Source organism: Alligator mississippiensis, chromosome 3, assembly GCF_030867095.1.
Source record: "Alligator mississippiensis isolate rAllMis1 chromosome 3, rAllMis1, whole genome shotgun sequence".
NCBI classification, from domain to species: Eukaryota; Metazoa; Chordata; order Crocodylia; family Alligatoridae; genus Alligator; species Alligator mississippiensis.
The window spans coordinates 48237450-48258533 of record NC_081826.1 but is presented as its reverse complement, the minus strand read 5'-3'; the positions used below and the strand labels follow the sequence as shown (position 1 = coordinate 48258533).

The window sequence follows — 21084 nt, the reverse complement described above, 5'->3', positions numbered from 1 at the left end:
TGACATTGCCAAATGTTAATATTTTCCATTTTCTGGCCTCCTGCCAATAAATGGCATCTAGCCAACACATCCTCTTCTCCTTACTCTACAGACCTCTGCCTAAAGACTAAGTCTTCACAATCCAGCCACAGTCATTTGATTTCATTTAACAGCATTTCTCACCTTTAAAATGGATACAGGGATATTTCTCTCCTCAAGCGCATCTTTATGGTAATGTTTTTGAGAAGGCATTTCATATAGCAAACCCTGAAGACTTAAGCCCTCATTTTAAACTAGATTTTAGAGTGACTGGACATGAAGTAAACAGAGGGTGTACTCACAATATGTGGGCAAATACAGTCAAGGGAAGTGTTGGGAGACTTGACGACATATTCTCTTGAGGTCCATCAGCAGAGGCTATAGTAGTTGTGGGAAAGTCTGATGTGCATTTCACAAGTGAATCTATTGCCAAAATGAGTCTCACAGAAGGAAGGGGTTAAAAATATAGAAGTTGGATGCTGACCATCTGCAGGATAAATAGACACGGAATTTTGGGGGAGGGTATGAAGTGAAACAAATCAGCAACTGACTCATTTCAGCTACAATTTTAGTATCATTAATTGCTCAATATTACACCAAGTACACCTTCTGCTCGACCTGTAAAGTGCAGTTAATGTCACCTTTCTCACAAGTATAGATCAACATATGTGTGTGTGTCTGTGTGCATGTGTGTCTGTGTGTTGAAAAAAAAAAGGAAAAACTTCACCATATTTCTCTCCCCCGGTACAAAATAAGAAAACAAACAACACAGAGGTTAGTCACACTGTTTAATACAATACTGGAAGAAACTGGTGTGTGCTGCATTAGAACCTGCACAGAAGAGAGAGAGATCCAGTATAAAAAACAGAACGCTATAAGAAATGGCAGTTATGACTCTTTGCCTAGGGACAGGCATTACACATGAACTGGTTTAAGTGATCAGAAACTGGTTTAAACCTGTAACAGAACAGACATTCAGTGCACATAAATCCATTTCAAAATGGCCAAAGCTGGTTTGAGATAAACCTGGCTGAATGTAGTATCAGATGTAACTGATTTACCTCAAACCGGTTTATGCAATGTCAGTCCCAGACCCCTTGCTGGTTTAAGATAAACCAGAAACCCCCAGCATCCCCTCCGGGCTGGGATCCAGGCACAGCTGGAGCATGAAGCTCAGCTGGGCATGGTGTGCGTATGGTGTGAGGGCGGGGGGGCATATGGACCCCCATAGCATACAGCCCCCACTGCCTGGCAGTAGCAGCAGGCAGGGAGGTCAGGGTGCTTGTGCCCGGCACAGGTGCGACTCCAGCCAGCACTGTGAGAGGGGAGGGAGCGGAGCATGCTCCATTGCCAGGGCTCTGCTCCCCACACCTGCAGCCCCAGCACTTATAGCGGGGCAAACCCCACACTGGAGCCTGCTGCCTCCCTCGCTCCCTGCTGTGCAGATCCCCGCACTCTGCCCAGAGTGGAGGGAGCCCTGCCCCTTGCTTCTGCGTGGAGTCCAGTATGGGCCTTCCCCATTGCGAGTGCTGAGCTGCAAATGTGCGGTGCTGAGCCACTGCGATAGATGCAGCCAGTGCTGCACTGGGGGAGTCTGGCTTAATGGTGGTGGGAGGAGATAAAAGAGCCCCCCCTCTCCTCAGCACTGAACAGGGCCCCCCTCCTGGCCCCACGGAGGTGGAGGAGAGGGAGAAGGGGGAAGAGTTCCCCTCTGGAGCCAGGCAGCCCTGTGTGCTGGGATTGTTCCTGGCTGTCAGGTAGTTGCTGGGGCAGACAAGGCAGGACCTGGACATGCCCCTGCCCTCCTCAGCTCAGCTCTCCTGTGGAAGCAAGGGCTGCTCTAGCACCCCTGGGCTTCTGGCATGAGCCACTGCCTGCATGTGCCTGCATTTTCTGAATGGAAAGGGAACGTCTATCCAATTAGAAAGTGATTCATTCTCTGCAGGTTAGACTAACCTGCAAAGTTTGAATCAATTCAGGCTCAGGCTTTTTGAATGTCTGTCCCTAGCCTACGTGATCAGAAATGGGTTTAAATCTGTAACAGAACAGACATTCAGTGCACATAAACCAGTTTCAAAATGGCTGAAACCAGTTTGAGATAAACCTGGTTGAATGTAGTGTATCACACTTTACTGATTGAATTCAAACTGGCTTATGCAACGTTTCTCCAAGACCCCTTTCTGGTTTAATTTAAACCAGACTCCCCCAGAATCCTGCCATGCTCTCTGGGCCAGGCTCTCTGCTCTGGCTCAGCAGGGCTGGCCCTGCCCCTCTGCTTCTCATCCAGAGCAGGGACAGGCAGGGGTCGGGGTCTGGCCAGATGCTGGCTGGGAGGGCAGCAAACAAGAAGTTTAGCCCCCCGAATCCCTCCCCTGTTCCACCAGCATAGACCTGCACTTCTCCATGCTGGCTGGTCCAGCAGCGGGGGCATGCCCAGTCTGGGCAGTAGCCTTGGCTGAACTGGCCAGGGAGGGGGTTTAATTTCCTCCTTCCTGTCCCACCAGCAGGGACCAGAAGCAGGTCCCTTGGCAGTCCCCCTACGCTCTGCAGCAGTGGGGCCAGGCGGGGCCAGATGCTGGCTGGCAGGGCCCTTGAGGCAGAAGGGACAGGGGATTGTATTCCCCCCTGTACCCTCAGTGTCCCCAGGAGACCGCAGCCAGGTCTGCCTGCCCTGACCTCCACTGCTTGCTCCCTGCTTGGGGCAAGTGGTGTGGAATAAGCTCCCTGCTGCCCCCTCCACTAGCTGCCAGAGAGAGGGGGAACAACCCCATCTCTGTACTCCACCTAATGGGCCCTGCTGGCTGGCCTCTGGCCACACCTCCAACCAGCCACTGTAGTGGTGAGAGGGCAGGGCTCTTGATGGGGGCAGCAGACCCTCTCATGGTGTTGGGGAGCTCAAGCACCTTCCTGGTGGGAGGGGGCACACTGTGGGATAGGCAGAGCTGTGGCAGATAGTGCGTAGCAGCACCGGGGCTCAAAGTGGGCCAGAGCTCCCCCCAGCATTTCTGTCACCGTAGCCCACAGCAGCTTTCCCCACCCTGCAGTGCAGCCACCCTGCCAGGAAGGGGCTTGTGCTCTGGGAAACTGTGAGAGGGACTGCTGGCCCCATCACAGTAGCTTTGCCCTCGCCATTCCAGCGGCTGGGTGGGGGTGAGGCCAGAGTCAGCTGGCAGGCCCTGTTAGGCAGGGGGCAGGGAGGGGGCTTATTTCACCATCTGCCCTAGGCGCAGAGCGAGCGGTGGTGGCGGTGGTCAGGGTGGGCATTCCCAGCTACAGTTCCCTGGGGGCAGTAGGGGTAGAGGAGGGAATAAGCCCCCTCCCTGCACCCTCTGTCTCAGGGGTGCTGCCAACTGGCATATGGCTGTGCCTGGCCCCGCCGCTGCAGCAGCAAGGGAGGACTACCCAGCAGTCCTTGCTGGTGGGGCGGGGGGGGGGGGGAATTAAACCCCTCTCTGGCCCGTTCAGCCAAGGCTACTGCCCAAGCTGGCCAAGGCCCATCCCTGCCTAGCACTGCTTCCCTGCAGCTAAGGGCATGCTGTAGCACCCCCTGGTACCTGGCCTGAGCAACTGCAGGCATGTGTCTATATTTCCTCAGTCCAGAGGGAATGTCTGTACGGTTGCAAATCGGTCCAACCTAGGCAGGTTAGACCAACCTGCAAAGACTGAATCAATTCAGGCTCCAGCTTTCTGAAGGCTGTCGCTAGCCTTTATGCCTACATAAAGTGTGACATGACCACTGTTGAGTCACAAAGCTCTCAGGGGAGTTATTTTTCATGACATTAGTGGTTTGCATTTCCAGTAGCATATATCTGCTCCACTGTGTTAAGCACACTGGCAGCAAAGTGAAATTTATCAGAAGCTGATCTATGCAGTTCAGAGATCACAACTGTTGTAAATTTTAATTGGTTACTAGCAAAGTTTGTGCACTGAAGTCTGTACTGAATAGATTCTAAATATGTTTCGATAAACAATAGGCTAGGGGCAGAAATTACATATAAACTAGTATAAGTTTAGGGCAATTCTTCTGTTGCAAAGAATTCAGAGACCATGTCCAGGCCAGCACAGCTGTACAGTATGTGGTGCTGCAAACACATCTGTGATGCCACATACTGCACATTCCGTTGTTCTCTGCACTGCAGAGGAACAGCGCAGAGGGTTTTTTCTTGACCCCTTGATATAAAAAAAGCAGGGTGGTGCACATGGTGGCAGTGCATGACACCTGAAACTAGAGCCTGGCCAGCCAGAGCTGCACTCCACTGCCGATCAGGTTCCACACAGCAGGATCACTGCTGGTGCAGTCCCAGGAGGCCTCCGTGAGCTCAGGTAAGGCTGCTGGTGCCAGCCCAGCCAGTGCCAGCCCAGTTAGCCCCAGCCTCCCCTACCCCACCCAGGGTAACTTGTGTGCCAGAGCACACATGGCACAGGTGTTCCCTGGGGACAACTAGCAGCTGCACAAGGTGCACTGCCGCTAGTTGTCCTTGGGGAACCAAATGTCCACTCATGTCTGGATGCAGCCAGAAAGACCACACCAGGTCCAAATGTTTTTAATGCTAGAGATTCTTATTTGAAATTACTAGGCTTATCTTATGAATCTCTGAGTTTATCTTTGCACACCTAACAGTGCTAACATTGTGTACCTCCCTGTGGTATCCTTTAAAGGATCTCAAGGAACTCCAGAATCACCGGTCCACTCCAAGCAGCTATCATGAGATAGCAGGTCATTTCTATGCTCTGATCCTTTATAAAATTATACAAAAGATATATAAAATGTGTGTGCAAGACCTAAGGACTGAGTTATTAAGCCTTTCTCAGATAAAAACCATAAAAAGTGAAAGTGCCTGAGCACAGTTTCTAAGTTCCTGTCTATATTAAAAAGCTTTACTTATTTACGTAGGCTAATTTAAAACATTTAAAACAGACTGATCTAGTTAAACTGGTGCACACTTTATCCACCAAGTCTTTATCCACGATGTCATGATTGGCAAGTGTCTTCCTCTTTACTCTGCTCACATTCATCTTTAGGATTATACCTGAGAGCTTCTAATATTTAATAGGAATTATGTTTATAATAAAACATACAACAGATAGGAAGAGATTGATGGAAACCATGAGAGAAAAATATGCAAGGAAATCTTACAGAAGAACAGACACAGTTAAGTGTCAAGGAATATATCAAATGTATTTTTGGCTGTGTTTTTAAGTAATATATATTTGGTACCTATAGCTGCTATCTCTGCATCTTAGTCATAAATCTAGGCTGATGGGGATACTCTTTCATTCCTCTGGCAGACAGGGAGCAGTAACCAATGACTGCAGAGATTTATCACAATTCTCTCTTCTTTCTCCCAGCTACCATCTGCCATAAGGAAGCTTTTGAACAGTTCGGAATATAACGCTGATGGGTTAGAGGCTGTCAGAGAACACAAGGAAGCTACAGGAACTTGATCCAGTAAGTAAGTCTTGAGGATTTAAAAAAAAATCTGGTGATTCAGTTCCACTGATTCTTAAATTGTTGGAACTGATAACAGGAGTTCCTATGAGCAACTTCAACTTCAGGATAGGGAATTCAGTCCCTGCTCTCACACTCCTGATTTCCTCCTTCAGAAATGGCAAACATCAAAGACTGACTTGGTATTTGTCTGTCTACCCTAGGGAGAACACTTTAAACTTAAACTGAGCTGTAGACTTCTATATTTATAACCAGCCTCATCACCAAAGCTTTAAAGGTGATAGAATTCAAAGACTTGGTCTCAAAAATGTATATTTTGGGGTGTCTTGATTTTGTTACTTTCCCACCAGTCTAACAACTTCCACTTTGTTGCTCTAAACACAACTTGATTTGAGGTATCCCTCCTTCCCTATTCCTCCAACATATTTTAATTAGTGTGTGTCATGACCCAAAGGGTATGATTTTGTGTGTGCTTCGGCACTGCAGAATTATTTCCCGCCACGAGGAGCTTTCTTTGCACGGTGCAATTCTCAGTTGCATAGAGACAACCTCGGGGCAAAGGAGTTCCCGCCACCCATATGTAAATTTGTGTCCCACTATTGGCTGTTTCTAAATTATTCCCACGTGGTAGCTAGCAATTGGCTTGCTAGCCGTATAAGAGGCTTGAGCAGTTTCTGCCCAAGTTGGAGGAGGAGAAGGAGGACGTCACATCTCGTGAAGAACTCTAAGCGCGCTGTGGAGCTTAACGAACCCAGCGTGTGCCTTAAGAAGGATATAGGGGCCTGATCAACCTCTAGCCTCTGCCCGTCGCCACCTGATCCCTCGATGTACCCTTCCCTGCGCGCTTTCGTGGAGAGTCACCTTTCGGACTCTCATCGTGGTATCTAGAGCTCTTCGGGTTATTTCGTCTGGTTGATTCAACGGGCTCGCGGTTCTAGAGCTCTCAGCCGGCCTTGGACCAGAGTTCACGGTTAGAACTCTTGTCCGCTCTTCTTCTTTTCTATCTGTAACTGCAACGCAAGCAAGTTTTCCTGCCTGCACCACGACCATCTATGGTGTAAGTAAAATAATCTTTAATCAACCGCTACGCGTCCATGCCTAATTGTAGTCTGCCGTGCCAACCTTTTCCCCAGCCCACGTGCCAGGGCTGCTGGCCACAGCCTGCCGCGCTCCCCCGAAAGCCTTGGACCGCTCCCAGCCCGCACAGTGTGGAGCCACAGCCCACCTTACTCTAAGGGAAGCTAGATAGTGGAATCCAGCAGAGTGTATTGTAAATAATATATGATGATGACTAATGGCATGGTTCAAAATATTTGCATGATTCTAAGTATATTATATAGGAAGACAGTGAGGGAGGGCTGGGTTCAGAGTTACTCATGCAACTCTCTCCTCATACCTGGGTAGACCTCAGAGATGCATCTTTTTTTCTTAAATTGTGCAACTGTATAAGTATACTGCTTTTTTTCTGCCCCCCATTTATACATTTCCATGTGGAATAAGGTCAGTAAATGTTATCTAAATGGTCTGAACAGATATACCAAAGATGACTCCTTGTTATTTATAGATGCAGCAAAATACAGGCAACAGAAGTCAAGTCTTCAGTGGCCTGAAGGCATACAGTCTCCTTTGCCTCAGGACAGGCAAAACATCTGCTGTTTATGACCTTATGAACGTACATGGTATATGACACAGTAGTATCCTACAGTGGTGTGGAAGACCTCTGGAACCTGGGACTTAGCATGAATGGAATTCATTACAGCTGCTATAGGACTGACTCTTCAGTGACTCTGCTAATCCCCCAACATCTCCACACTTATTTTATTATGGCTCATAGTGTTTAAACATCCAGACAACAGATAAAACAGATAAGATGAAGATGTTCTGTTGGAAAGGTGGGTTGATAACTTTTTTCCAAAAATATTAATAAAAACATTTTTAAATATATATTTTTCTTAAAAATAATCCTGGTTAAACTGTAATCTTTATATAATACAAAATATGTTAACTCAGAAACATCCTAATCTTTTAAATATTTAAATGAAAAATAAATATGCTGAATCCATGAGCCTCTATGAAAAACTTCAAGTTACAGGCTAAGTGATTTTCTATATAAAGAATCAGGGGAAAAGCTCAAAAGTGGACCATAAGCCAAGTACAAGCCAACAGTGTGCTCTTCTTGCAAAAAAGCCAGCAACATCCTGAATTTTATTAACAGAAGTGTCACTTAGAAATCAAGGGCAGTGATTCTTCCACTCTATTCAGTGACCAGTTTTGGGCCCCACAATTCAAAAAGATTGTGGACGGCTTGGAAAGAGCCCGGCACAAAGCAACCAAAAAGGGTTAAGGGGCTAGGATGCACGATTTATGGAGAAGCCTGAAAGAGCTATGGTTATTTAGTATGGCGAAGAGAAAACTGGGGGGGGGGAGAAGGGGGGAGTGATAACAGTCTTCAATTATGTGAAAGGTGATTACAGAGAGGCTGGAGATGGGCTTTTCTCAGTGGCCATAGGACACAGGACTAGGTGCAATGTTCTTAAACTTCACCAGGGGAAATTTAGGTTGGAGATTAGGAGGAACTTTCTGACTATGAGGGTGGTCAAGCAATAGAACAGGCTACCTAAAGAAGTTGTGGAATCCCTATCTCTAGACATTTTCAGGAACAGGTGAGACAGACACTTAGCTGGGATGGTTTAGTTAGGAATGATTCTGCCTTGAGCAAGGTGCTGGAATAGATAACATGGTGAGGTCCCTTCCAGCCCTACATTCCTATGATCCTAAATATTGCACAAAAGCTCATTCACTGTGCATTCTGTATTGTGGAGCACAAAGGGTGTAAGGGTACAAGAAACTAGCAAAGTCATCATAGGAGTTCAGATTCCCGACAGCATCATCATAAATCACTAAGGCTAGGGACAGACATTACACATAAACCAGTTTAAGTGATCAGAAACTGGTTTAAACCTGTAACAGAACAGATGTTCAGTGCACATAAACCAGTTTCAAAATGGCTGAAATTAGTTTGAGATAAACCTGGTTGAATGTAGTATCAGACTTAACTGATTTGGCTCAAACCGATTTATGCAATGTCTGTCCTAGACCCCTTGCTGGTTTAAGATAAATCTTTAAGGAGAAGTCTGAGAGCTATGGTTATTTAGTATGGAGAAGAGAAAACTGAGGGAGTGGGGAGTGATAACAGTCTTCAATCACTCCAGCATCCCAACATGCTCTCTGGGATGGGTGGAGCTCTCTGCTCCAGAGCAGGACTGGCCCCGTCCCTCTACTCCCTGGCTGCAGCTCCAGAGACATGCAGGCTGCTCCCCCTCTCCACTCTCTGCTAAGCAGGAATCCCCCCGCGCCTCCCCCCCCCCCCCCTTGATGAGGAGGTGTCTGTGTATTAGCTAGCAGACCACATGCTGGTTACAGTCCCTGCTGAATCATTAGGGAGAATCAACAGGCAGAATCAACAGGTAGCTGGTAATGTCTCTGTTATTTTATTAGGTGATAAACACTGTTATCAATTCCCTGCTGAGATAATCATAGTGTTCTTCTGGAGCCTGGCTATGTCCCCGCTCAGCTCAGTACTGTGGAAGGGAAGAGAGGGCTGCTCTAGTGCCCCCTGGCTTCTAGCCTGAGCCACTGCAGGCATGTGCCTGCATTTCTGGGATGTCTATCTGGTTACAAAACTGATTTAGTCTAGTCAGGTTAGACAAACCTGCAAAGATTGAATCAATTCAGGCTCAGGCTTTTGAATGTCTGTCCCGAGCCTAAGGATCATCCATGGAGCCCTTCCTAGGTAGTCTCATGTTCCTATTTCATACTCTATCAGAGTTCCGATAGGCTCAGCTCACACAGAGAAAATAAAATATGATGGTAATATATGACGGGTAATATATGCGGGTGTGTGAGATATATATATATATATATATATATATATATATATAGGGGGGGCTCAGTTCTCAAATTTACATATAAATGTATGCATCCAAAATATCTAAGGCAGAAGGCAGGCAGGGTAGCACCTTATGCCCCCTCTATATATTATACTTAAGGCATGATTAACTAGGTAATCATGTCTTAAGTTGTGACCCAATTACATGGTCAACCAATTAACCATGTGAAAGAACAATGAATAAGCTACAAAATTATTCAACAAAAATTGTGTAATAACTTTGTAGGTTGTTTAAATGATGACATTAATTGAATATGTGGCCAAGTGCTCCCTTGTGGCTGGGAGCCCCAGCAACTGAGAGGCTCCCAGCCACCGGAGTGTAGCACCCGCTGCTACCCCCACAATTGACAGGGCTTGCAGTGGTGGCAGTGTTTTCAGCTGCAGGGCTTGCAACAGGTAAAATGCTGCCTCCCACTATGTGCTTCATAACATGCAGGGCTTGCAGCAGAGGCAGTGGGAAGAATGCTGCTGCCGCTGCAAGGTCCACACGTCATCAGGCTCATAGCAGCAGCAGCATTCCCAGTGCTGACCCCACTGCAAGCCCCACAGGCCATATTGAGTGAGCCCTCCCGAACTCTGTCAGCTAAGAGACTTACAGCCAAGGAAGCTGGTGCAGGGGAATACCGGGGATTGTGATCCCAGGTTCCCCCTTCACTGGTGACAACATGCAACGAGAGCTTATGCACAATGTCACTATCACACCTCCTGCTATGCATGCTTGGCATGGCGGGAGCAGTGATTGTGCAGCTCATGCATTAGATCCCATCGCACCTTTACTTAAACATGTAGAAGGGCCCTTAGGCTAGGGGCAGACATTACACATAAACCAGTTTAAGGCTAAAGGAACACATTCAAAAACCCTGAGCCTGAACTGATTCAATCTTTGCAGGTTAATTTAACTTGCAGAAAGTGAACTGGTTTGCAAGTGGATAGACATTAGGCACATACCTGCAGTGGCTCAAGCCAGAAGTCCAAGGATGCTAGAGCAGCCTTCCCTTCCATGGGGAAGCTGAGCTGAGGAGCGGGGGCATGTCCAGGTCTCAGCAGGCCTGCCTCAGCATCTCCCTGACAGTCGGGAGCAATCCCAGCACACAGGGCTGCCCAGCCCCAGAGGGAAACTCTTTCTCCTCCTCCCTCTCCCCCACTGCTGCTGGGCCAGGATGGGGGCTCTGTTCAGTGTTGAGGGTGCTCTTCTCCTTCTTCCTCTCCTGCTGCTACCATGGGGTGGGGAGGGGGGTTCTGTGAGGCTGCCTGGCACCAGAGAGTGACTCTTCCTACTGCTTCTACCCCATTGCTGCAGGATGGGGAGGTGGGAGTTCTATGAGATGCTGCCCAGCCCCAGAGTGGGACTCTTCTCCCCACTCCTCCCTTCCCCAGGGCAGGGGGAGGCTCTTTTCCATGCTAAAGGGAACTCTTCCCCTTTCTCTCGTCTCCCTGGAAGGGCAGTGGGAGCACGGAACTCAGCTAAGCAGGGTGTGGGTATGGAGGTTTGGGGATGTAGGGATCCCCACACACTTCCCCCATGGCATGCAGCCCCTACTGCCTGGCAGCAGCAGCAGGCAGGGATGTCAGGGCACTCATGCCTGACACAGGTGTGGCTCCAACCAGTGCTGAAGGAGGGAGCAGAGCTTGCCTTACCCCTGAGGCTCTGCTCCCCATGCCTGTAGCTCCAGCCCTCATAGTGGGGGAAGCCCAACACTGGAGGCTGCTGTCTCCCCTGCTCCTGGCTGAGCAATCCCCATACTCTGCTGGGAGTGGAGGGAGCCCCACCCCTGCTTCCCCAAAGAGTCCAGTGTGGGGCTTCCCCTCTGTGAGTACAGAGCTGCAGGCATGCTGTGTGGAGTCCTGGGTTTAAGTTAAACTAGAGTCTCCCAGCATCCCACATGCTTTGCAGGCCTGGGCTGGACTGGGCTGTCTTCTCTAGAGAACAAGGGCTGGCCCAGCCCCTCTGCTCTCTAGCCAGAGCTCTGGCAGAGACTACAGACACAGCAGGGTCTGCCTGGCTTCCCCCTGCCTCCCCTCCCTCCCACCATCACTCACTGCTTAGTCAGAGATCCCCCCCTCCCTCCCATCTCCCACAGCACAGGCCCCAGCCCCACAGACCCTAGCCAGCATGTGGTATGCTAGCTAATGCTGAGAGATCTCTATGTGTGTGTGTCCTTAATTTCATTGGGACAGGACAAAGGCAGACAGGTAAATGTCAGCTTAGGGTTTCCTGAAGCTAATCAACAGGTCAGCTGGTAATGTCCCTCTGTTCCTTCTTTGGAAAAAAAGATGTTTAAGAAGAGCTTGAACAAATGAAAGAGGCTTTTATTTTCTTGATGGGCTGCTCAACACTGTGTTATCAGCTCCCTGCTGGCTCCCTTGCCTGTCAGGTTTGCTGCAGACAGTATGAAGAAGCAGGGAGAGGGAGATTGAAAAGCTCAGTATCATCAATTGACGCATGCACTGCACACCACCCCTTTGCCTCAAAGTGCTAGCTGGGGCCTGGGTTCTGGCAACCCTCTAGCCCCTGGAGCAGTTAGTAGGGAAATGCCTGGGACTGTGCAAATAGGGTGGGGGTTTAAAGCCCTCCCTAATCAGAGCATCCTGCCGGGGCCTGGTCATGCCCTCCCTTAGCTCAGCACTGTACAAGGGAAGGGAGGGCTGCTCTAGTGCCCCCTGGCATCTAGCCTGAGCCACTGCAGGCATGTACCTGCATTTCCTCAGTCCAGAGGAAATGTCTGTGCAGTTGCAAACTAACAGAGATTCAATCTAGGCAGGTTAGACTAGCCTGCAAAGATTGAATCAATTCAGGCTCAGGCTTTTGAATGTCTGTCCCTAGCCTTAGAGACTTTCTGGTTCAAACAGGCATAACGTTTTGTAGCTTTTGATGAAGCTTGCTGTCTGTTTGCCTTCTGCCTGACTTCAGACTAACATAGCTAAAAGTTATTTATATTTTTCATCTTTCACCTGAAAGGTGTCCCTTTGAGTTTCCCCTCTTTTCTGATTCAACCTTCCTCAATTTTATTCTGGCTTAAAATGTTTTTTTTTTTCTCTTATCTTTATTCCCTTCCTCCCGGCGCTCCTTACCCCCCCAAATTAGTAACATTTGTGTTATCATATATAAAAGTTTAGGGATTGCAGCCTCAATTTTTGGTGCCCAACATGTACATGCAATGTTACAATTGTTGCACAACTTCTTCTTTTAACAAGTTTGGGGCTGTGATATCAAACTGAGTTCCACACAGACCAACCAAAAGTAAATAGGGGTCTGCATGAATGGAATGTCTATTTTCTTGAGATTTTCCAGCTGGTCTTATAAAAGGTATCATTTTGGAACCAAGAGTTCTAGTTTTTTGTATATCCATATGAAGCAACCTGAAGAATAGATGCCCAAGAAAAACAGCCATACATGAAGGGCAGGTAGCAAAGGATAGTTTTCGATATACACAATTATTTTTAACATACCCATGCACAATCATCTCCCCACTTTGCCATATCTCCCACCTCATCAAGTTTTCGCTCCCAGTATTTCTCTAACTTCTGCATTTCTCCCCATGGATTCTGCTCTCTCATAATTCTGTTTCGCAAACTCATTGTTACTATTTCCTACCTTGCCTTGACTTCGCTGTCTGGAAGGAGGAGTATGTTATGTTCATTACAGCTTAACTGGATTCAAGCTACCAGTTTCTGCTCCTCTGTCAATAAAATATTCTCTGCGACCATAAAAACAAATGGTTTCAGAAACACAGGTATTGTTCAATTGTGGAAGAGGAGGATTTTTCTTAAGTAACAACCCCATTATCCTTCTCTCCTCCATGAATCTCCTCTATTCATTCTTCAAAATATGAATAAGGGGAGCATGAAAGTACAGGTCTTTTCCCTTACAACATGACTTATTTACTGATTTTGTAATCCATAGTGATAGACCACTGAATTGAGAATGGAGGAAATGTAATACTAAGATGAGGAAGCAGTGAATCTCTTTTGCATTTGTCATTTCAGACTGGGATATTAATAAACCCACACAAGTGAGGCATACTAAGAAAAAACATAGCATCAAATCAATATATAAAAAAGAAAACTGTGATGGTCAACTAAAAGCAACACTGTAATATAGCCATAACCAAACATCTGGTTTGTACATGTTTCCTCCCAGTCAGGATTCGTTTTCTAAAATTTTCCCCTTGATTGGCAATGCATTAATTCATGAACTTTAACAAAAGTAGGAAATCCAAACAAAAATGATAGGAAACATATATTTATTAAGGTATTACTAGCATTTGCAACAATTGTTTATCCTTTTTGAGGTACACAACATTCAACTGATCTTCCCTAAGAATTAAATGCTGCTGAAAATAAGCCTACTACCATTTTAAAGATTCACTGATTTATGGTTTTACAAAATAACCAAGCTGTTCTGTTCTACTTTTTAAAACCACATAGACCAGAAGAAAAAGAGGTAGAGGAAAACATTTAGTCAATAGTACCTGTAGCACTTTGGTGCTAGATTCAACTTTAGAAGTTCAGTGAAGTTTTCTGTTCTTCTATCATATTGTTAGATGATTCATAACTACGTCATAGGGACTACTGTACAACAACCCTTATCTTAAAAAAACATAAACCCCACCTTGGAGGAATTCATTGTATCTAAAAACAAAAATGTATTTTGCACCCTTCTATCTTTTAATACTCCAAGACAAAGAATATTTTAGCCACAGAGGTTTCATTATGCCTTAACAAACAAATCAAGGGTCACCAAACTTCTCATGTGCACTCACGCTGCTTAGTGTTGTCTTTCAGTTCTCACAGTGTTGTGTAAAAACTGCCAGTCAGTCTCTTTCCTGACAGTATTCCACTCCAACAAGAATAACTTCTCCTTTACATATATCAATGAATACACAAAAGCATATAGGATGTTATTTTTGCAAATATGAATTATAGTAAATGCATACATATATTATTTTTTCAGCAATACCTATCATGGTGTAAAAAAAAATTTACATTTCTTAATTATTCAAATAGCAAAATCTATGGGAGGTTAATATGTTAATTATACAACACTATTCTTTCAGGGAGAGTATTCAACCACATTAACTAACCCTTTGCTCTTCAGCATTCTCCCACTTTTTTGTCCTTACTGCATGCAACTTCCCTCTTAAAAAGCTTGAGGGCTTTTTTATAAAGGGAAATTACACATGATTTTCATTTCAGAAGGAGTCCCCATGTGCGCATTCTTATTCGAGAATAAGAGTGCCATTTCCAAGTTAGAAGTGGAGTAAACTGGCATCTTGGAAAAAGTGCTCTTATTCTTATAATGAAAGAATTGATGTGGTTTCTTCAATGCAAATTCACATTTCACCTCAGTCCAAAATAACATTCAAGCATGTGCAAGTCTGAGACTTTATTATAGAGTACTCAAACCAGCAGCTCAGAGAAAACACAAAGCAGTGGATGCTGTGCAGTTCTTCCAGTGAAGTCTGTGCGCACAACACTGTTATTATTTAAGTACTGCAACAACAAGAATGTAAGACTACCAGCTGTGTTCATTTATGTTAAATTGTAAGAAGATTTTAACTTATAAATGAGGTAAAAATATGAGCAATATAGTCCTAGAATACAGCATAGATTCTACTATACTATCAAGAATATCTTCTTCAGTCACCATGAAAGATCTTCCTTGTAGCCAGTCTGTTAGTTAAGGACTTCACAATGCAGATCAATGCACTGCTGTCTCTGAGTATGCTACACTGAAAGAACTGCACCATAAGAATTGTTACCACATTGTGTTCATACTAATTAGATTCAAGTCTTGCTGTGAGCACCTAAATACAAAAGTTGTTAAACAAAAAGCCTATACTTTGACTTGAAAAATCCCAAGGGAAAAAAAGCTGTAATTATCCCCAAACCCAGACTAATGGATATATACTTCAGTTTTTATTTCAATTTTTTCTGCAGACAGAATAAAATTTTCTAGGGCATTACTCTACCCTCTCCTTGATGCTTGACAGAGATCCTATTTAAAGAGAACCAAACTCATTATCTTAATAACCTGAGGTTAATTTGAACTCAGTCCCCTTGCACCAGTCCAATATACTGAAGTAATTATTCATGGTGGGGGTTGGCAATATATGGACCATGGGCCAAATATGGCCTGTGAAGCTAAAGGGTTTTGCCTGTGCCCATGCTCACACCCATTCCCAGATCAGGGAAAGCCAGTATGCAGCTGTGTCTTCGCCGCCACTGCTTCTCCCTGCTTTCAACCAGTGGGGAGCTGTGCAGGGGCTGGTCAGCTTTTAGCAGTGTTTGGGCTGCAACCAGAAGGTGGGAGTAAAGGGAAGTAGGGAGGAACAGCAGCAACAGAGACACAGTTTGCAACTGCTTATCCCTAGTGCAGTTCTCCATTGGTAGAAGCTCTGCTTGATCCCCAGCCAGGGAGTGAGGGGGCTGCAAGAAGCAGTGGTGGCACAGGTGCAGGGAAACCCCCCTGTTTTTGATGTACCTTCAAAGCCATCCAGCCCACATTATACTGGAGCTGGGGTGTTCCAGCCTGTGGCTTGTTAAAGGTTGCTTGCAGCTGATCTATGGGTATGTCTACACAATAAGTTGCTGTCACTGGAGTAACCGCAATACAGTGCAGAGACACCTAAGTTATCTGTCTAGTCATGGAAGATTTGAGGTCAGCCCAGTCCTCTTTAGTATATAACTAAATGTAGTGTATCTTGGATATCTCCATGCTATATTGCAGTTACTACTGTGACTACAGTGTAGACAAACCCTACATCATTTCATGAATTAACAGCATTTAATACAATGACTGACCTTGACTAATCAGGTAGATAGTAAATGTTCTAAGCTGCTCTTGAGCCATTCAAATGATTCCAGTCAGAATGCCAGGAATGATTCAGTTGACATTGGAGATAAATTGAACTATGTCCCTGAAATAGTAAATCCAGGAGTCATATTGTAATTGCCAAGGGATCATCATAGAAAAAAAAGAAAAGAAAAGCAAACCAGGCTGCTGTTCCTAGATAACTGCCATCAGAAGTGGACACTGCTCTTGACTCACTTCACTTATGCCATAATATTTCTGCTAATAAAAATTAAATTTCTCCTAAAAATAAATTAAACTTGTTATGATGAAGTTAAACAATGAAGGCAGATTACTCAGTAAAGTTAATTGTTGGATGAGTTGTTCCATAGCTGTTCCATCAATGGATATCTAAAGACAGGGAAAATATAATAAATTAACTTACACCTGTAACAGTTGGATCCACCAGCTGTTGACAGCTATTAAAACTAGAGTAAAGTTAGGGAAAATCCATCAGGCTTCTCAATGCCCAAAGACAGCATAGAAATGTTCTCCCATTTTGGAAATTCATAATACACTTGAATTAATTTTTAAAGCTGAAATTTGCTCTTACCATCATGATTAGGATTTCCCAAGGTCCATGGCTCATCTGAGTCAAAATGAGTGTCGCCCCCAATTCCTGGCCCAGGAAAATATGCATGAGCCAAAAATCCTCCCTCCCCATCAAAGGGAGAACTGTCTCCATGAAAACCTGATGCAAAAATGATTGTAATATCCACGTCCCTCTTGCCATTTTCTAATTCAATATAAGGAACTTCTTCAAATGTCAGAGGAGTTACATTCTGCCACACATCAAAGGCACGGCGAATGGCTTTACGGGTTTCGGCATCACCTACTTTTGGAGTAACGTTCTTTATGCTGAAATAAAGAAAAGGACAAAAATTTAATCTGATAGCATGGTCAGTGGCACTGCTCACATTCATTTTATTCTGCTTGCTATGGGCACTGACATAACTAGTGCTATTATATCCTTGGAGAATAATAGCTTTAAATAAATAGGTGAGAAATTGCTGCATTAATCTGTGCAGTCTTTTATTCTAGATCTCATTATGGGTTAGCTATTTGATTCTCAGCAGTACAGAAATCTTATTCTAAGACCATTAAAAATATTTCACAAAGAAAAACGCTAAACAGTAGGATAACTGAATTAATCTATCACTGGCTGTTTACTACTTGGACAACAATTAAAAAACAGTTCACCCAAAGGACAGGATATCATTCTGATCAAAAGCTAAGAATGTTTCCAGTTGAATTAAATTTTAATTTCTTAGTGGGTACAATTAGCAATAGCATAACTCCATACTGTGCCCACCAACCAGCATTTACAAGGTTTCAAAAAAATTCCTGCAACATTCAGAACTACACAACTAATTCCTAATTAAAAACAAAGCCTTTCCATTTAATGACAGGTTATGTTGCTCTTTTATGATTTGTTTAAACGTGTCATGACCTTGTGCTAAATTGTATAGCTTATTAGAATGGGAAAGTTTGAAGCATGGTATCTATTCAACAACAGTTTATTTTAACCATTTCTTTAATAGCAAAAGTTCCATCTTAATTTCCAATGCACAGAATTCCCAAACAAAAATATTTGGTAAAATGATTGCGGTTGAAAATATGTTTCAACAGAACCTTACATATGAAATAGTAAAAAGGCACAGGGAGAGGGAGAATCAATCACTAATCAACTTGCTATCTAGCCAATTCTCATTGCCATCCTTCACACACTATTGTCTGATTTGTACCATTCATCAAATCCTTATTTTATCCCCTTTTTTGGATGTCTGTCCCAGAACTTGTGTATTTGGATATACACTGTTGATTAGAAAAGCAGATGATTACATGCCCAAGAAAGATTTTAGGAGTGACACTATACCAGAGTATATTAAATTATGTAAGACTTATAAAAGTTTTCATATTGTGATGCAGGGGAACAGGAGAAAAAATTTTTACAAATAAAACTGGAATAATTTGTATGTTTAGAGACTTGAAATGTATTTGATGATCTGCTGTTGTTGGTTTAAATAAGTGTTCATATTTTAATTTTTTAACTAACAATGCATACATGAAGTTTAATTAAGACAGAAATATTATATCATCTAGCTTAACCTCCACACAGTCACTTTGGTACTGAACCCGGTAACTTGTGTTTGACTAAAGTATGACTGTTTCTGGTTAATGTGCATCTTCTAGAGTAGCATCAAGTCCTTAAATGAAGACATCATAAGATGGAGAATACATCACTTTTCCTAGTAGTTTGTCCAAACAGTTAATAATATTCATCATTCAATATTTATCCTTAACTTTTAATTTGAATTTGTCCAACATCAACTTCCTACCATCAGCTCTCATTGTGCCTTTCTAGGTTAGATTTGTATCCTGTCTTTTCAACCCTTGAATGCATGGGGTCAGTCTGGCTGCAGAGCGACTGCATGTGCCAGTCCAGTACAAACCAGTGATCTAGCAAGCAAAGAAGTGGCGATTAATGCTGTTACCATTTCCCCACCGGCAATGTCTAGACCTGTGGGGAGCCCTACAGGCTGGATAACAGGGGTCAAAAAGCTAAATTGGGTTTACGGTTTGGAAGTTGAACTGCACTGTTGTAACCAGATCGCACACTCTCAGCCTCTCATTATATGGCATTATAGCCAGGCCTTGAAGCATTTTTGCAATTATTTCCTTTTTAAACCAGGTCCAATTTTTCAACATTTTCTTTTGATATGTGGACTAAAAGTATGCAGTATTCTAATATTGGTCTCAAATACCACAGAGAAAGAGAAAAGTATTCTTTAGTTCTACCTACCACTCCCCTCCACCCCCCATGTATTTATTTATTTATCTGGTTTATATGCCACCCTTCCCAACAAAGGCTTGGAGTGATTGACAGTAAGAAAATAAGATGACTTAAAAATAGAAGAATGTCAAGAGAAGTAAAAGAGCTTAAAAGGGAACTAGAACACCAAGATAAAAACAGAGCCTTAAGGAAGGGTACTTTGATACCCAAAAGCTGGCCTATGGCTATGTACACACATTCAAATAATCTGGGAGAATTTTCCCAGGTTTGTTGTCCTGGAAAATAAACTTACCCAGAGCTGCATGTACAGATATTCAAATGCTGAGGCCCTAAAGAGGAGAGAGCTTTCAATGTTAATAGTGTGCAGCCAGAAGGAGGTGGAGGGAGAAGGAAGGATGCTGCATATAAATCTCAGCATGCTCTGCAAGCTCCCTTAGTCTGCCTGGTGACAGATGAAAAATGCATAAGGCAGCTCTGATTGACTTACCCAGACTCCCCTGATCAGCCTGTGTTTCCTTGTAGCACAGTCTGGGGACTGTAAAGGGAGTGTGTTCTGCTCCCTGCTGGAGCAGCAGAGTTCAGCAAGCAACATACTGTCTCCCAGGGCACGGGGGAGGGGGGCCATGGAAGGAGAGGGAGATCCTGGAGTAACATGTTCTCTTCTCAGTGAAGCCACAGCATGTACAGACTTTCACTCTCCCAGGAGAAACTCTTTCGGGAGTGAATTAAACCTAGTATTTCGCAGGTTATTCTTCTCTTGAGTGGCCATTTTTACTCTGGAAGAAAAAGCCTGATCATCTGTATGCTCATGGTTTCTTTTGGGAAAGCAGCGACTCTCCAGGGAGAAACTTAATGTCTGTAGGAGGCCTCAGTGTATACCAACCATATCGTTGATCCAATAAAAAGATATCACTCACAAGAATTCTTGCCTCTTGCATATCTCCTGAACCATCATGGTAAAATCATCACCTCAATGCTACCAAGATGAAAAAGAAATCCTCTGAATAACATATCATCCTAGTTTTGTTTGGTGAGTGCCTGCCCCAGTAGGAAAGTAGCCAGGTAACAGAGTCATTTAACATATACTATTGCCATGCACTAAAGTCAAACAACTTATAATGGTCAAAGTATATCACAGGCCCAAAAATTTGACAATAATTAGACTGCTGGTGGCCTGAGACCTAGCTGATTGTCTGTAGTTTCCTGGATCCTCCTTATTCCCTTTCATAGTTTCATAGTTGTAAGGGACTGGAAGGGACCTTACAGATCATCAGTTCCAGCCCTTTGATCAACAGGGAAATACTTATGCTGCTCTTTTTGTCAGTTTTGAAAGCCATTCCTCTTAGACAACCATATCCATGTATTTAATACATCAATACATAGTATTTTGTTGCTGTTGTTTGATGCATGTTATTTTCAATTTGGCATCTGCTTCAGGCACAGTAACTTTTGAATCCATGTCTACTGAATCCATGTCTATTGCTTAGTTGTATATACCTTTCACTGTTGTGTGATTTCTACAGACAGCAAATAAGACACCTGAAGGGCTTTCATGTTGATATTGTTAGTCTGAAACATACAGCCTTGTTCATTTTATAAAGGCTTCAGGTTTTCTCTCTCTCACCCCACAAAAATGTTATTCATCTTTCAGGGACAGGTGTTTAGTTTTTAAATGCTGTAACAACTGCAGGAACATCATCCTCTTTGCAGCTAGCTCTTCAAAACATACTTCACCTGGTTGTTTGGAATGGGTCAAGATAATCAGACATTGATATTTGCCATTGTATTTCAGCATTTTCTTTTTCTTCCTGAGCCATCATTAAAATAGCCTCCCACTGTCCTTTTCACACAACTTGCCACTGCCCTTTTCATGAGATATGAACAGCCATTTTCCTAAAGTAACCTACAACTAGAGGGAACCCATCAAAGATTGAACAATGCTTGCAATGTGATCACATGAGACTTGCAATGCCCTTTCAGCTTAGCAGGGAGAGTATTTCCACAAAATGCAATGCAGTTCC

General features: G+C 44.1%; 1 protein-coding gene across 2 annotated transcripts in view; it reads right to left on the bottom strand.

The window, feature by feature from the left end:
• MMP16 (matrix metallopeptidase 16) overlaps positions 1–21084 on the bottom strand; it is a 326417-nt gene that overhangs the window by 106415 nt on the left and 198918 nt on the right. For both annotated transcript variants that reach the window (XM_014610178.3, XM_019486726.2), the window contains one exon: positions 16823–17127. In XM_014610178.3, coding sequence (XP_014465664.2) covers positions 16823–17127 — 305 coding nt within the window. The remainder of the gene's footprint in view (positions 1–16822; positions 17128–21084) is intronic.